The sequence below is a fragment of the Panthera leo genome, chromosome A1 (genome assembly GCF_018350215.1).
Source record: "Panthera leo isolate Ple1 chromosome A1, P.leo_Ple1_pat1.1, whole genome shotgun sequence".
NCBI lineage: Eukaryota > Metazoa > Chordata > Mammalia > Carnivora > Felidae > Panthera > Panthera leo.
In genome coordinates, this window is record NC_056679.1 from 7,534,028 (window position 1) to 7,551,942 (window position 17,915).

The 17,915-nt window shown below is 44.8% G+C and overlaps 1 protein-coding gene across 4 annotated transcripts in view; it reads right to left on the reverse strand.

Moving 5' to 3' along the window:
- FLT3 (fms related receptor tyrosine kinase 3) overlaps window positions 1-17,915 on the reverse strand; it is a 123,705-nt gene that overhangs the window by 28,965 nt on the left and 76,825 nt on the right. For all 4 annotated transcript variants that reach the window (XM_042940036.1, XM_042940187.1, XM_042940109.1 and 1 more), the window contains 6 exons: window positions 15,534-15,649; window positions 11,507-11,636; window positions 9,624-9,751; window positions 9,163-9,302; window positions 8,912-9,065; window positions 7,239-7,407 (listed from right to left, as the gene is read on the reverse strand). In XM_042940036.1, the coding sequence (XP_042795970.1) occupies window positions 7,239-7,407; window positions 8,912-9,065; window positions 9,163-9,302; window positions 9,624-9,751; window positions 11,507-11,636; window positions 15,534-15,649 (837 nt within the window). The remainder of the gene's footprint in view (window positions 1-7,238; window positions 7,408-8,911; window positions 9,066-9,162; window positions 9,303-9,623; window positions 9,752-11,506; window positions 11,637-15,533; window positions 15,650-17,915) is intronic.

The following is a 17,915-nucleotide window of genomic DNA, read 5'->3' on the forward strand; positions in this document are numbered from 1 at the left end:
ATTCATTCATTCACTTGTTCTGCTATCAGTGGTAGAGTCTACTTATTGGAGGAATCAGGGGCACACCAGTGAGGTAGAAAAGGTAAGTTTCTGTTCTCACAGAATTTTCACGTTGCTGGTGACGGTGATGAGTGGTTCCAGTATAGTGTGGGAAGTCCTGTGAGAGCAGAAGTAAAAGTTCAGATTTGAGAATTCAGAGCACGAAAAAGCAAGGGCTGTCTGAGGTAGGGAAAATGGGACAGGAGAGGGAAAAGGAAACCCGAGAGGCACCAGGAAAAAAGAACGAGCAGGTGCTGTGCTGCATATGGAAGATGAAGGAGAGAACAGAATCCCTGTTGACCCCCAACATTCAACACACACTAACTGGCAAAGCAGCTCCTGAGCCCATGTTTATCTGACGCCAGTGCTCTGTGCCTTGATCTCCAAAGCTAAAGGGTCATTCTGACCTTGTGTAGCGATGAGGGAATTTATTGCTCTGACCCATCAAAGTGAGCATTTGACAAGTTGTTTATTTGCCTTGCTAACAAGAAGGCTGAACTAGAAAGGGGGAATTTCGTACCCTGACCTACTTCTGGGCAACAAGGAGGACATGGCTGGTGAGACACAAGCGACGGAAGGATCGGGGAACGCCAAATTATAACACTAGGGAGGAAAGCAAATAGAGCTACCTGTGATTTCTAGACTTTTAGGAAGGCAGAGTTTAAGTGGTCCAAGAAGGGAAAGATGTGTGTGCTTCTTAAAGGGAGCATGTGGGGGGCGCCTGGGTGGCTCTCGGTTGAGTGTCTGACTTTGGCTCAGTCCGCGATCTCAGGTTTGTGAGTTCAAACCCCGCCTCAGGCGTTATGTTGATGGCAGAGCATGCTTGGGATCCTCTCCCTCCCTCTCTCAGCCCCTAGCTTGCTCTCTCACTCTCTCTCTCTCTCAAAAATAAATAAAGATTTTTAAAATTTTTATTATACATATATATATGTATATATATATATATATATATATAGAGAGAGAGAGAGAGAGAGAGAGAACGCATAATTCCCACTGGACAATAGCCAAAGACCCTGAAAAGGAAGACAAAAGGAGATAAAAAAGAAGCTGGTGTGGCTAGCCAGGCGCCATGCCAAAAGCACCAATCAGTTTGGTACAAGAAGTTACTGATACAGTTAGTGATTATCATGCAGACCAAAGCAAAATGCTTTGTAAACTTTTCCCTTCCTAAGTCTTTTGTGCTATCTTCATGGACTACGACTTGCCATAGGATAGATGAGAGCATCTGAAATGTCCTCTTCCAGGTAGGAAAGTGGTCACATAAGTAGCCTGAACACAAAAGCAAATATCCAGGTTGTTTGAAACAGCTTGTCCTCCTGTTAGGACAGTTAAACCCTAGCAATAGCAACAACCGTGTCACTGAACTCCTCTGGGAATTCCAAGGGGACTAACCAACGAGGTAACCTGGACACTCAGAGCTTCCTCTTTCCCGAGGGTTTTTCTAAAGATGACCAGCTGGCATGTGATCGCAGACCTGAAAACGGGAGTTGACGGTGAGATAATATCTTGGTGACGAAGAGGTTTTCTCACTACAACCACGAAAACGGTTTTCTCCTCTCTACGATCAAAATGCTGGTCATTTTTATTTTTCGTTCAGTGCCTAGAGGGGCGGGGCTGAGGAAGGGCAGTTTCTTTCTAGTGGCTCAGGGAGTGATTTGCTATAAAGAATGCTTTTTCAAAGGGCAAAGGATTACCAAAGTCAAATCAGCATGCAGAGAATAATAAAGCATGTGTTGGGGAACCTGAGAGCTTCTGAAAGCGGGGCTGGGGGAACGCGGCCAGGCTGGTGTTGAATCTGATCTGTTCAAACTTTCGTTCCACGTTAGGTTAAGACAGTCAGGAGGTGGGAGAAAGGTGCTGATGATTTTATACTACTCTCTATATAATAACATGCTCGCTTTTATTTTATTTCAAGGGAGTCGGCAAGGCCTGGGGGAATATCACCGTTAAAAACTAAATAGCAAAGTATGGCACATCCCATAAGGAGGGATACATTTATTTCTAAGTAACCAAAGAGAATGCTCGTATTTTTGTTTTCTTACACATTGGGTTTGAGAATCTTACGCTTTGGAAATGAGTTGGTGTCCTCATCATAACTAGTGATACGGTTAAAAACAAAGGCTTTGAAGCCAACTGTTTTTGTTGGGACCCCAACTCTGCCATGGCCCCGTGGTGTGTCATTGGGCAAGTCACTTAACCTCTCTGTACCTCAGTTTCCTCATCGGTAAAATGAAGACAGTAGTAGTATCTGGGGCGCCTGCGTGGCTCAGTCGGTTAAGCGTCCGACTTCAGCTCAGGTTATGATCTCTCGGTTCAGGGATTCGAGTCCCGCATCGGGCTCTGTGCTGATGGCTCAGAGCCTGGAGTCTGCTTTGGATTCTGTGTCTCCCTCTCTCTCTCTGCCTTCCCCCCCTCGCGCTCTGTCTCTCTCTCAAAAATAAATAAACATTAAAAAAAAAAAAAAAGGACAGTACCAGTATCTACTCATAGGGTTGTGGGAGGAGAATGCTCTATTAAATTTTTAAGTAGTTTTGTATAAAGCATCTGTAATAGTGCCTAGCCCATAGTGAACACAATATATGTGTTAGATTTTCATTACTATGAGGCTCATGAAGTCCAGTAATCATTTTGAATAAAAAAGAAATTTAGAAACTTTATTGTGGCATATACTGTGAGAAAAAATCACATTAAAACAAATTTAAAACTATGGAAAGAACAACAACAAAAAAAACCCCACTAAAGTTATGCCCATCAACAGGAGTCAGTTAAAATAAAATTGCCTAAAAAGTGGAATCCTATGCGGCCATTGAAATAATATAAATAATGGAAGACATACTTAGGACCATAGAAAGATGCCCATGATATATTTTAAATAAAAAATCAGGTTACAAATGGCACAGTTAATGCCATATGTATACAAAAACCCGTTTCTAGCAGTCCTGCTATCTTGTTCTTGAGAAGAGGTCAATTAGAAAGAGTCTGAAATGTAATCTCTGGAGGTAGAACTATTGGTGTTATTTCTATTAAAAAAAATTTTTTTTACATTTATTTATTAATTTTTTTTTTGAGAGAGAGAGAGAGAGAGAGAGAGAGAGAGAGAGCGCACAAGTGGGGGAGGGGCAGAGAGAGAAGGAGACACAGAATCCGAAGCAGGCTCCAGGCTCCGAGCTGTCAGCACAGAGCCTGACGCGGGGCTCGAACTCATGGAACTGTGAGATCATGACTTGAGCCGAAGTCCGACGCTTAACCGACTGAGCCACCCAGGCGCCCCAATTTAATTTTCAGGCAATTTCAGAAAACAGGAATAAAGGAAGGGTATTGAGTTTGCCCTCTGTGGACAAGTAACCACCTAGTCTGTCTTTCATACGATGGGATTATGGGAATTAAATGAGACAATCCACATAAAGGACGTGCACACTGCCTGGCATGTGGTAGGAGCTTAAAGAAGTTTCTTTCACACTCGGCAGCAGGGAAGGGGGCAGGGTTTGCTGAGGCTCTCGGTAGTTCACTGAACCCACACGTCTTTTCCCTCCTTTCTGTGGACGCTCAAGGCCCATTTCCTCCCGGGGGAAAAAAACCCGCCCCAAGAGGCTCAATATACTTCTGCGATTATATATCATTTATTGATTTGAGAGCCCGCTTTTCTGTTAGTCTGTTCTTGAGGGGGAGGGCAACTCACCACCCAGAACCCACACGACGACCACACTGCTGTTTTCCGTAAGTGCTCAGTGAATGCCTGGTGCGTGCAGAACTCAAGGCTCCCGGAACTGGAAGATTAAATGCTCCAGGACAAAGCAAGACACGGGGATTGGGCAAGCCAAGGAGAGTCTTCCAGAAGGCACCACTCAATAATTATAACATCTTGAGTTCTGTGGTTTTTTTTTTTTCTTAACCATGAAACTGGGAAAAAGCGAAGGTAGATTCGGTGTTTATTAAGGAAGTTGATAGGGAGGAAATTCTGCAAGCCAAGAGATGTACTATCCTAGGACCTCTTCTCAAGATCAAGATACCAGGGCTGTTAGAAAATGATATAAGATGTAAACACATTTTATTATGTGCACCCTCACACTTTGGGTGTAATATTTGAGGAAGTAAATAGGAGAAACGAAGCCGTGAAGGTAGGGAAGCTGACAGACTTCTGGCATACACGCTTTGACCACACCAAAGCCCTCCCGCGAGGAGGGTTATTACACGGGCCTTTCGGTTACGTCTGAAAAAAAAAAAAAAACTCGTGTCGCTCTGTTCATAAAGTCACCGGTTGCAGTATGATTACAGTGCTATACCTCACAAACAGAGTCCAGTCTGGGTAAACCGTTAAGGGAAGGGATGTTTCACTGCACTAGTCGCTCGGCTTCTTAGTAAACTTGGAACGTTTTATAATAAAAAGTTGGAGAGGACTCAGATCGTCATGGAGTCTGCCACCTGCTATCTCAACCCAGGGCCTCGTGGGGCGAGCAAAAGACGCCTAGAGCACTTGAAGCTGTGTTGAGATTTTTCAGTTGTTGTTGGTGTCGCTCAACATGTTGAGCGTCTTTTTCAGGAGGGAGGAGGCTCCACTTTCCCTTTGTGCCGTGTGTTAAGTGACGCACGTGGTGAGGCGTGATATCAGGTGCATCCTTATCACCAGCACACACTGTAGCTCTTCAAGAACTTTTTGAGTAAGATAAACACTGAGTGGTGGGTGTTGTGGTGAGTGCCGTGGGTATGGTGCTCGCAGGGCACAGAGGAGGCCATTGACTGTTCTGGCCCGGGGCTGTGCATTGCCACTCCCCGGGGTGATGACGAATTCGTTCGTTTATGAAACACGCGTTGCCTGAGCAAGGTAGCGCAGACAGATAGAGAAATGACAGAACACCGATCCTATGGAGGTTTCGCACTCACTGGTGAGCTTCAACACCCAAAGAGGTTAACCATACTACCAGCCAATTATGAATGCGAAAGGCACAGAACACCGTAAGAATCAGGACCTGTCCCGATCTATTCATTTGGCTACCTGTGCAAAGTCACCTCTTGGGGTCAGGGGTGCAGACTGTGGCCATGGAATGAAACGGAATGAACTCTGCCACTCGATTGGCCTGTGGCCCCTATATCAGAGACACGGTCCTCTCATGGGTGACTCTGTAAAATCCCAAGGGGTTGTGCCAGGAGCCAGCAGCACAGGAACACCGATCTCCCGGGTGCCTCTTGCCTTTGAATGTGCCCCCTCTAAATTTGGGGGGCGGGGCAGAGAGAAAGAGACATCACCGTATTCATTCTTGTAGACCCTCACACCATCAAGTCCGTCAAGATATCTGAGGAATATTTGAATTAAGTGGAGTTGATCCCCTAGCTCTTTGAATCAGGGTCAAAAGAGAATCGCATGGTGCTACGAGTTTCTCTGACCCCAAGTCACAACGCAAAGAAGGGAGGGGATGTGGACACCACTGGTACCCTTCTGAGCACGGGCCTGTGGTGGTCCATTCAACTGGGAAGACAGGGCTAACTCCCCGGCCTTCTACTCGGAAGTCTGATCATTCAGAACAAGAGCTTATGACAACAGGGTGATCCCTCTGAGGCAGTGGTTCTCAGCCACGGGCAGTTTTTCCAAACCAGGGGCATTTGGCAATGTCTGGAGGGAGCTATGTTTGGCTGTCGCCATGGCGGGGGGGGGGGGGGGGGGGGGGGGGGTGACGGTGCTACTGACATCCGGTGGGTGGAGGCCAGGGACGCTGCTGAGCATCTACAAGGCACAGACAGCCGCCAGAACAAAGAATTATCCAGCCCAAGTCAACAGTGCTGCTTTTGAGAAACCCGGAGTCGGAGAAGTAAGTGGGTATCAGTCCGCTCACAGGTCAAAGGCTGCGTTCTTAATTGAAAAATGAGGGCTTTGAACAGTAAGGGGTTTGTCATGCAAACTCAGCGCGACAGCTCTTTTTAAACATGCCAACAAGGATCAGCTGTAACCCCTGGATCACAAGGATCATTCTGGGGTATGAAGAATAACACATTACTTGCGAAATAGAGGAGAACCGAGGGGGAAAACAAGTCTAAGCTCTTCGCCCGGACCAACGCTATCCGATAGAAACATAATGCAAGCCACAGGCGTCATTTTAAAATTTCCAGTGGGCTAGATAAAAAAGTAAAAATAACTGAAGAGGAATCACTGGTTGTCTGTAAGTCCATGCACCCAAAATACTATAACTTCGCCATATAATCAATATAAAAAAATGAGATTTTTTTTTTTTTACAGTGTCTTTTTCACACGAAGTCTTCAAAATCTGGTGTGTATTTTACGGCTATGGCCTGTTTCCGTCCGAACTAGCCCATTTCAAGAACTCGATAGTCATGTGTGGCTGGTAGCCGGTGTGAGGCACCACGCAGAGCTAGGCCTGTGATACGCATCACCGGAGGTGACTGAAAATGTAGAATCTGGGCATTTTGCCCCAACTGGTCAGCACGTCTGGAATGGGAGCCAGGAATCCGCATTTTTAGCATTTGCCCAGATGTTTTCTACAGAAGTGGTTATGGACCCCATGCTGAGAAACAATTTACTCTAAACCACTGGTTTGCTTGAGAGATGACAGATACCTTTCAGGAACTCGGAGTCTGGCAGGAAATCATGTTACACGGGACTACATTTAAGAGCTAGGAGGTGTCGCAGCTACAGAAACTACAAGAAAAAAAAAAAGGCGTTTTCTGGTTTCCAAAGAGGGAATGGGGAGTTTCTCCCATAAGACAATCTTGAATAGAGTTGTACAAATCCCCAGGAAAATGGGATTTTTTATCCGTAGGCTATTTCTGCACTTAATTTTTTGAAGAGCTAAATCAATGCACTTATAGGCAATGTTTTGCTGTTTTTAAGGGGTTTTACTTCCTCAATCAGCTGCATATCTACCGAGGGAGATTTAGTATACTATATAGCACAATACTCTCAAATGGGAAGTAACAATCTAGTGACTCAGAAAACGCCATGGAACCATACTCAAACTAATGGGATTCTTTCTGGGTTTTTGTGTGTGTGTGTGTGTGTGTGTGGCAGGTTATGCTATTTGAACTGATTATCAGACTATTACGGTGTCCTAATCTCTGCTTTGTTTTCTTCCTCCACTTCAACGTCAACCCAATAATATACAAACTCATAATACGAAAGTGCTCTTCCGGAAGGCAACAAGGAGGCTTGCGCTAAGCCTGGCGAGCCCCTGAGCTCTTTGTTGGCTCACCTGTACCCATCATCGAGGCCACTCTGCTCACAAGGAAATGATTTTTGAGAGAAGGTCCACGTACACCTGATTTGTGGGTATGCTTTAAACCTGACAGAAAAGCAAAACTCTTCATACTGGTCAATCTCATAATCTTCACTTGATTTGGAAGCGTTTATAAATCCTTTTTCTGTAAAAAAAGAAAAAAAGGCATTTCTAAATTAGATGAGGTTCGTATGGAAACACCCTGAGAAGGTACAATAACATTTTATTCATCAGTATAACGTAAGACTACTCAGCTGTGGCTATGCTGCGGGTCAGATTGGACAGTCCAACAAGAAATGCAGGCGTCTTATCCCCAGTCATAAGCCTGAGCTCACCCACTTCTACAGTCCAGATCCCTTTAAGGGTTAGACGGTGGGGTGACTGGGGGGCTCAGTTGGTTGAGCGTCCGACCAGCCGAGGTCATCATCTCACAGTTCGTGAGTTCGAGCCCCACATTGGGCTCTGTGCTGACAGCTTCAGATCCTCAGTCTTCCTCTTTCTCTCTGCCCCCCCCACCCCGACTCAAGCTTTCTCAAAACTAAATAAACATCGAAAAAACATTTTTTTGAAAGAATTAGATGTAAATACTTGACTTTCCTCCCAAAGAAATGTATAAAACCTCCAGATTTTACAATTTCAAGAGACTGAAGGGCTCCCCCAGCCCAACCAAGCATGTACAACCGGAGGGATCTGCCGACAGAATCTGGACGCCCTTTACTCAGTCGCAACAGCTCTCTCAGTGAGTGACACGTTCAACATAAAAGAATGGCACCGCGAATAAAACAATCCAGCCAGCAGGGTTCACCAGGGTTTTTTTTTTCTTTGAAGCGCTTCCTCATTAGTTTGGTAGGAGAATCACCCATGTCCTAGCACTTTCAGTATGGCTGGACGCTGCCGCCTGATATGAGACTCCTGAAGCATGGTTACTGTCACTTCCTCGACAACCCACCCACTTTCAGTGCATCTAACCGCTTGTCCCTTCTCTCCGTCATCGCTCATCACCCTGTCAGTTGGTGCTCAGAACGAGGATGGTAAAACCTTCGTTTTCGAGCATAATTCATTCCGGAAACGTGCTTGGATATCATAACGTACTTGTATATCACAGCGAATTCCCAGAACCATTGGCTCAGTTGTGATCATGTGACATTCGGCGTCAGGTACTACTCCTATCGCAAGACATCGCTCGTTTATCGAGTCAAAATTTCTTAGAAATGTTTGCAGAACATTGTCTTGCAGAACACCCCCAGAACAAGTTACTCCCAACCCAAGGTCTTACTGTATTTATGAAGCGCCTATTTCGTGTCAAGCTCTCTGCCAGGGTCTGGGACTACAAGTACGGAAGAGATTTTTCCCGTCCTTCGGGAACTTACAGTCTATTGGTAAGTTGTGGGAAGACCGCAAACACAGATGGTCACGTCACAAGGCCAGGGCTAAGAGAGTACTAAGACAGTGCCACTCAAGCGAGCATGGTTTAAGTGGAAAAGGAAGGGCGGAGGGAGCTTATATATGCAAAAGCTATTTTAATTCAGTCGTTCTCAGCTTTCTGACACTAACATTATACTGAAATCAGAATTTGCCGGACGTACCTCACATTCCACACTAAAGCAACTAAACGTATCAAGAAAGATTGCGCGAGCAGCCTGCATTACCTATGATGGTAACCAAAGCTGATTTACTGGGATGTTCGGAAGAGGAACAAGTGTAATGGCCAGTGTCGTTTCTTCCCACTGATGATACAAAAGCAAACAGAATCCGTATCATAGTTCTGTTTGTAGAATAGGTACTCATCTCAAAGTAGCTGCCCTAGGTTTTAATAAAACAGAGTTTGAATTTAATGACTTCAACCTGTACTATTTGGACGTCGTCTCTGCAGTTTCAGAAGGCAAACTGGTCATATTACCTCCTCCAAGGCTTTATTTTCTAATTCCCAGGTGAGTCCGAATCCATGATTCACATGAACAGCTTTGCACCTTATCCATAAGGGTTCCCCTACTTTAAGAAATAGTTGTGGCAGTGTGGTCTGCGGAGTCTGATTGAGATCTGGAAGGATGACACACATCCCGAGTAAGAAAACAGAGCGATTTTTTTTTTTTCCCTCATTGCAAAAATACATCCTGAACATTCGGAAGAACAAAGATTTTAGTGTCATCTCAAATGTTACAAGCTGCTTTCACGGAAGACTCCTTTAGAGACGGTCTACCCCTTTTATAAAGAAGGCAGCTGCTACAGAATCCATAATATTCCGTGCCAAGTGGCATAAGGAACTAGGGCGGCCCTGAAGGGGAATGATCACCCAGGCGCTTGCTGTTAACGTCAGGTCGTTCCTAAATCACGGAAAAGCTCACATTCTCGTGCTCCTACCTATTGTGAACAGCTTGGTACACTTTCTGCCCAGCTCATTCCTTGCACAGCACCTTATGTCTGTTCCAAACAGTTCATGAAGTACGCTTTCCTCCTTCGTGACAACAGCTGGACTCTCCCCTTTACAGCTGCAATTAGAAAAGAATTGCCATTTGACTAAACACCTTTTAACGTTACAGACGAACGTGCAGGAGAGAAACAAAGGCAAAGGTTCCAGAGCCTGTTGAAGAAAAAGGAGCGGATCAGAAGGTGAACAAACCCGGCGCCTGGGGGGGCCCAGTCGGTCAAGCGACCAACTCTTGCTTTTGGTTCCGGTCAGGATCTCCTGGTCCGTGAGATCGAGCCCCGCGTCCAGCTCTGCGGTGACAGCATGGAGCCGGCTTGGGATTCTCTCTCTCCCTCTCTCTCTCTGTCTCTCTCTCTCTCAAAATAAATAAATAAACTTTAAAAAAAGGTAAACAAACCCAAGTCTAAGGTTTCTAGTTAGTTATCTGAACCCATCAACACTGGAGGGAATGACATACATTTTTATGGAAGTTTAAATTTGGGGGGGGGGGGGGGTGGGTGACCTCTTCTGTTGCTATTCTTTAGAGAGAGAGAGAGACAATAGAAAAGGAAGACGAAAGAGGAGGAAAAAAGACGAGAAAGAAAAGCAGGATTAGGTTTTAACACAGCCTGACAAGGTGAGTGTCTTTCCTTTGAAGCCCAAAAGAGGACAACAAGGGAGGGGGAGAGAAGAAGGTTGCAGGTCCCAGAGTCTGCAGAGCTCAAGAAGAGGAGAGGCATCACTCAGGAAGGAAGTCAGCGGGTCTACCTCCTCACCCCCACCCCTCACCCCAGCCCCTCCTCAGCCCCCCTACCCTCACCTCCTCACCCCCACCTCCTCACCCCAGCCCCCCACCCTCACCTCCTCACCCCCACCCCCTCACCCCAGCCCCCCACCCTCACCTCCTCACCCCCACCCCCTCACCCCAGCCCCCCACCCTCACCGCCTCACCCCCACCCCCTCACCCCCACCCCCTCACCCCTACCCCCTCATTCCCACCCAGTCATCCCCCCTCACCACTCCCCATCTCACCCCTCTACACCCTCACCGCCACCTTCACCCCCTCATCCTCACCCTCCTCCCCTCCCCCACCCAGCATAAAATAGACTTGGATTCCTCCCAAGAGTGTCCCCAACTGCTGCCTTGCTGGAAGCAGGGATCACTTGCAGCCTGTGTACGACCACTTTTCTCCTCCTTATCTCTTTAGTCAAGGGCATCCTTTTCTTTGTTGACACACCATTCCTTCAGGGTATTTTTTTCTTATTACAAGACAACAATAATTGGGTTCATTGTGGAAATCTTGGCAAAGACAGAAAACCCAAAGGAAAGAATTTTAACTGCCGGTATTCCTGCTGCCCTGAGATAACAACCGTTATTATTTGGTGGGTAGGTTTCCCATCTTTTTTTTTCCCCCCCAATGCACCTGTTACATACGTACCCACAGGTGTTCTCTTCTTTTCCTCTAGAATTTGGGATCACATCCATATCATTTGGTGACCTAATTTTTTACTTCTTTCTCCTTATACTCAGTCCCATTTTTCAATAGAATTGTTTAGTAAGTTTTTGGTAGTTAAAACTGCATGAGTTCTCAATTTGTGAGAACGTAGCTATGGCACATATGAAAAATGGAAGCAAACATTTATATAGTACTATCTGCCAGCCACCAATCTCCATGCTTCATGTATGTCGATCCATTAAATCTCTGTAGCATAAGGTACGTACTTTTCCAGCCCCATTCTTCTGAAGAGCCAATTTATGTGCACAGTATGATGTCAACTCCATTAGAAAAAGACCAAAAGTAAAGTAATAATAGCCATTATCTCCGTGCCCGTCATACCTTTCACTCTGTGAATCGCAGAACACCCACTCCACGGTCGGTTCTGGAATGCTCTCAGATATGCAGACCAGCGCGTCCTGGTGTTCCATTTTTCTAAAGTAAGGTCTCCTTAGTGTGTAAAGCAGCGTGTCTAAAGCATCATAAATTATTAACATTTTAATATTTAAAAAAAAAACTGTCTTAGTAGCCCCTCACGAAAAGAATTCTACATCGTTAAGAAAATACTAAGAAAAAATATTTTATACCATAGCCATGTCTTCTGCCCCCCTCCAAATATAAACAATAATATATCCCCTCCTCACCAATCTATTAAATTCAACTCTGGCTGAAATGCCAACTTCAGTATTTAGCTAATTTCTTGGGGTATTTCATAAACCTAGAGACAATTAAAGTTAAGTAGAATGAAGCCATGTAATAATACAAATATTAATATGCACAGGAAAAAGACTAGAAATAATGTAAAGTTTGGGGTGCCTGGGTGACTCAGTCAGTTAAGCATCTGACTTGATTTCGGCTCAGGTCACGATCTCACAGTTCGTGAGATCGAGCCCTGCATACGGTTCAGGGCTGACAGCGCAGAGCCTGCTTGGGATTCTCTCTCTCTCTCTCTCTCTCTCTCTCTGTCACTCCCCTGCTTGTGCTCTCTTTCTCTCTCAGAACAAAGAAATAAACATTAAAAAAGAAAAGAAAAGAAATAACATATAGCTTAAAACCCATGCTTATATAGTTTAAGACCCAAGTTTCTTCCCATGATTTTATCTAGAACCAGGCAGAAATATACTGATTTTAAAATGCAGAAATACAGCAGGATAAACTTAGAATTGAAACAGAATTGAGAGGTTCAGTTTGGTCTCCCATTTGCTTTGGGCGATTATACTTCACCTCCCCGCCCCAGCTTCTGCTTCCCATAATGTTTGACATACAAACTTTCTATTCTGTGTGGATCCCTGTGGTGACAGGGGTTCACTACCTCCCGAGGAAGATCAGTCCATTGTTCAACACACCTTGTCTGTTAAAAAAGTTTTCCTGTTCTAAATCCCAATCTCTGGTCTTACATTTTGTTTAAAAATATGATTATATATATATATAGAGAGAGAGAGAGACAGAGAGACAGAGAGAGAGGCAAAAGAATATATGAAGTATAAATTTCAAAGCAATTAGTCTTTATTATTAAATAAATATAAATGCCCATAGACTGATATCCAACACAATAACTGAAATATTAATAAATATCTACTTTTCTGCTTCTCACCATCTCAACCCTAGGTAACCTTTATCCTGATTTTGTGTTTATTATTCCTGTGCTCTTAAAAATGTTTTCACCACACAGCTCTGCGTCCCCAAACAATATGTTGGTTTGTTTTCTGGTTTTCAAAATATGGTATCCTCAATAGGTCGTCTTCCACAACTTCCTTTTCTTATCCAACCTCATGTTGTTAAGATTCACCCATGGTTTTGCATGTGGCTATACTACATTCATTTTTTACATAGTATTGCATTGGTGAATATATTACAATCTGTTACTCCATTTTCTTGCAACGGACCTTTAGCTCGTGACCAATCTGTTGTGTTTACCAACAATAGTGCTATGAACATTCTATCCATTTCTACTAAGGCAGGTGTGTAGATTTCTTTACACAGGGGACCTGCTGGCTTATATGATATGAGCACAAGTTCAGCTATACACATAATGATAGTCTGTTTTCCAAAGTGGTGATACTTTACATAATTTACATTTAAATGTAATAACTTACATGTAAATAGGACATGGGATTTCCCATTGTTCTTTTTTTTTTTTAATATTTTTAAATGTTTTTATTTATTTTTGAGACCGAGACAGAGACAGAGCCTGAGCAGGGGAGGGGCAGAGAGAGAGGGAGACACAGAATGTGAAGCAGGCTCCAGGCTCTGAGCTGTCAGCACAGAGCCCGACGTGGGGCTCAAACCCACGGACCGCGAGATCATGACCTGAGCCAAAGTCGGACACTCAACCGACTGAGCCAGCCAGGTGCCCCTAGAGCAACTGTTTTTAAGTGTAGCTTTACTCACACATGAAAATCTTTCAGAGATTTAAAATCAGAAGCAACCATCAAGGGAGATAATTACCATCCAAAGTATTTTAACTACTTAAGCCAGGTTCCCTGACTTATATGCCGGGAAAGTTTCCTCTACATTATACTGCAATCAGGCTTTTTTTTTTTTTTTTTTTCCAAAATATTTCCTTCTGTGTCCTAAACATTCTCAATTCCTTCGGCTGTTCAAACTTCAGAAATTCCTGTTCTTCACTATCGGGTTGTTTTGTTTTGTCAGTACGCAGCTGAAAAAAAAATGTAGAACCGAGAAGAATAATCATCCATTAATTTCCCGGACCTGCACCCTCCATCGGAGGCGGCCGAGGTTCGGCTTTCCTGTTTTGTAGCAACCCAGCCTTACTTGCTGGTTACCGCTAAACCTGTGGTTCGCTAAACCCTTTCCTCTTTTTCACACTGTTGCCAAATCCTCCTCTACCAGGTTTTTTTGAACCTCACCACCCAACAGGATGCTGAAAGCACATTACAATGAACTTGGGTAGCTGCTGTCCTATTTTTACACTGTAAATAATAGATGAAAAGAAGGTACCCTAGGGGCTCCTGGGTGGCTAAGCAGGTTGACTCTGGCTCTTGATTTTGGCTCAAGTCACAATCCCAGGGTCATGGGATGGAGCCCAGGGGCTCACTGAGTGTGGAGCCTGCTTGGGATTCCCTCTCCCTCTCTCTCCCTCTCTCTCTCCCTCTCTCTCTCTCTCTCTCTCTCTCTCTCGGGGTGCCTAGGTGGCTCAGTCAGTTAAGCCTCCGACTTCGGCTCAGGTCATGATCTCACAGCTTGTGAGTTCGAGCCCCGCGTCGGGCTCTGTGCCGACAGCTCGGAGCCTGGAGCCTGCTTCGGATCCTGTGGCTCCCTCTCTCTCTGCCCCTATCCTGGTTGTGCTCTCTGTCTCTCATAAATGAATAAATGTTAAAAAAAGATTTTTTTCTTTGCCATCACTAGGCCCGTGTGTAATTGGGAGAAACAAGAAGCCAGAAAGCCATGCAGGTGGTGAATGCCAACCACACAGTCGCCTCCATAAGAACATTTGGATTGTTCCCGGCGGTTTGCAGAGTGATCTAGCATTTGTATAAATAAAGTAGCCACTAGCTCCGTGTGGTTATTCAAGGGCCGTCAAGACCTTGGTCCTCAGTCACACTGGCCACATTTCAAGTGTTCAACGGCCCCACGCGGCCTGTGACTACGTTGTTAGAGCAGACACAGACCTTTCCAACATCTCAGGGAGCTCTCCTGGATGCTGCTAAGATCCTACAATCCTGTAAGGTGTGCATTTTCTTTCTTTTTTTTTTTTTTTTTGAGGTGTGCATTTTTATCTCCGTTTTACAGATAAGAAATTTGAGGTTCAGAGAGATTAAGTGACCCGCCAAAGGTGGCAGTGACAGGCCCACAATAAGAACCCAGGACTTCTGACTCCAAGGTCAAGGTCGAAATGTTTCCCATTTCTTCCCTGTCAGTCAAAAAAATGGGTGGGGGAAAAGCCAAATAGAGAGTGTCCTGGGTTTTTTTTTTTTTTTTTTTTTTTTTTTTTTATTTTTGAGACAGAGAGAGACAGAGCATGAACGGGGGAGGGTCAGAGAGAGAGGGAGACACAGAATCGGAAGCAGGCTCCAGGCTCCGAGCTGTCAGCACAGAGCCTGACGCGGGGCTCGAACTCACGGACCGCGAGATCGTGACCCGCGCCGAAGTCGGACGCTCAACCGACTGAGCCACGCAGGCGCCCCGTAGTGTCCTGGGTTTTGAAGAGTGCTCATTCTGATAGCACACGGACGGGTCTGTCAGAGGGTCTCAACAGGTTATGTGGATGGTGGGAGCGAGTGCAGTCATTTCAGCTACATATTGAGGGAAACCTGAATACTGTGTCCCGAGCAGCTGGCAAAAAGCTCATGGGCTCTACACCATCCCTTCGGAATGTCGTGAATACCGAGTAGCAACGGGCACTTACTTCTTATACTCACTGTAAACAATATTGTATAATTGGTAGCTTCACTCTGAATGAAAAGTAGGTATTCTCCAGCTTGGGTTTCTGTCATTTTCAAAATGACCATGGAAACAACCCCTCTGAAAAAACACACACACACACAAGAAAGAGAACTAGTTATTCTGGAAAACGTGTGAAACTAAAATGTAACATTTCATACTGAGTCAGAAGGCGGCCTGGTGGCTCTCACATTCCATCTCCGACGGTGGCACAGGGGGCAGGCTACTCAGAGAACACAGCTTCTCACGCAGCCTGAGCCTTGTTGAGTTGGACTTTGACTTTGATTCAGTCCCTCCCCTCAGAGTGAGTGACCTCCATTCTAGCGCCTTCACTTCAGGCTTCTCCAGCCTCTTGGAGGGAAAACTCCCGTCCCCAAATGCACAGGCTTGGGGGGACACTCCCATCAGCAATAACGGGCTATTCCCTTTAATGGCAAGCCACCCTCCACAGTTATATTGCCCAGTCACCTGGCCACTAGTCTCAGTTCCCCATTTGCAGGCCCAGATTACCGTACAGGCAAGACGCACAGAGATAAGAAACAATGTTTTGCATGTGTCTTGCTCTAGATGATCAAGTTCAAGTGAAATCTGAGACAAGGCGTTATCCTATGGGAAGGAGGAAATCACAGATACAGATACGTAAGGATACAGAGGTCTCAGTGTTTGTGCTTTTTAACTTTTTGGATCCTTGGTAAAGATCAGTTTGGCTGGGGAGCCTTCTCTTCAAGGAAACAACTTCCGATGCGTTGTTTGGTAATACCCATTGTCATTAAAGCTTAAAATATCCTCTAGTAGTTTGTTGAGTAATGCTGGGTTTAAATTTGCACTTTCTGACCTTTCGACCCGTACTACTCAACGCTGGTCTCCCTCCAACTGTGTTAGCTGCAGCTGGGAGTTGACAGATATGCGGACTCTCAAGGCCTACTGAATCAGAATCTGCATTTTAACAAGCTCCCCAGGAAAATCCAAACGCACATGATATCAGAGACGCCCTTCCCCAGAGCTCCACGCCGCACGGTTCAAGAATACGTGTGCTTGCGTTCATAAGGACAGTAAATTCGTAGGATCCATGTTTGATTGGAGTCTGCAGGTATTTTGGCACTCTGTTTTCCTTCTCTGAACCATTCAGTCTCCTGGTGTCATTTGTGAACTCTTGTCCATAACCCACAAAACTGTAAGAAAGTTCTCAAAGCCTAGGTGTTCACGCTTTCTGGCCCTGAGTCCAGAGACACGCTTCTATAATTCTGTACCACGGAAAAGCTGTTAAATAGTTCTGGTACTAAGTTAGTTAATCCACATCAGACCCATGACCTTGGCTAACAAATGGGACCGTCTGTCCTAAAATCCAAAAAGGCAACCTCTCATGAACTGAAAAGAAAAAAACAACAACAAAAAAAACCCCTACGTTTTTACTTTGCGTTTTGGTCTCAATCCAGTGAGAACTGTTGTGGCATAACATTTTAAGGTTACCAGAACATTTCTTGAAGCCAAAATTCTGCCTAAAAGAGGGCTTTGGTTTAACCCCAAGATACAAGTAACCAAAAAACAGAAGTGAGTAATACGGCCTCAAAAGAGGAAAGGAAAATGAATGTGCTCCAAGACTTAGAACCAAACTTCAGAATTATAGCTACTGTCCTAAAAATTACTTATGAGTTTGTTTGACCTTAAAGGAACAAATGCAAAAAGTTGGTACGAATCGGTCACAGATACATCCCCCCCCTACGTCAGGCAGGCAGGTTACCCCCTGTGGACCATGTAGGTACCACTTCCTGCACTGTTGCTGGAAACACAATGCCTCCTCTACACCATGGGACCCCAGAACACCCCCAAGAACTAGAGAGAAAAGCAGCTTTAGAATTATTAAGTGGGCATTTAAATGGCTTGTGCCGCTTTCTTCCTGCCCCTATCTGGGATCATCCACAGGGGCTGGGACAGCAGAGGGCAGCAATCGGCAGAGTTAGATACAAACTTGGCCATTAAATCACAATTCTTGGCTGAGGTGTCTTTTTCTAGATCATGAGACCAATATTCCTCATACACGGATCCATTTCTTACTAAAACACTTTGTGACTGTCGCCCATCATTGCAATTCTGCTCAGAATTCAGACTATGAAACAAAACAGATTAAAACCAAATGTTCTTTCCCCGAGCATTCCCCAAAAACAGCTTCTGACTACTTTAAGGAGAATGTAATGAAAAGTTTCTAACATTTTACCTTTCAGACAAGATCCGATTAAAAAAGTAAGACATCCTAAAAATCCCAAATACTCTTTTCACTATTTGTTGTACATTTTTCCAGCCATTCACTGCCTTCTTAAGCCCTAACTATATCTGTGTATCTATATGT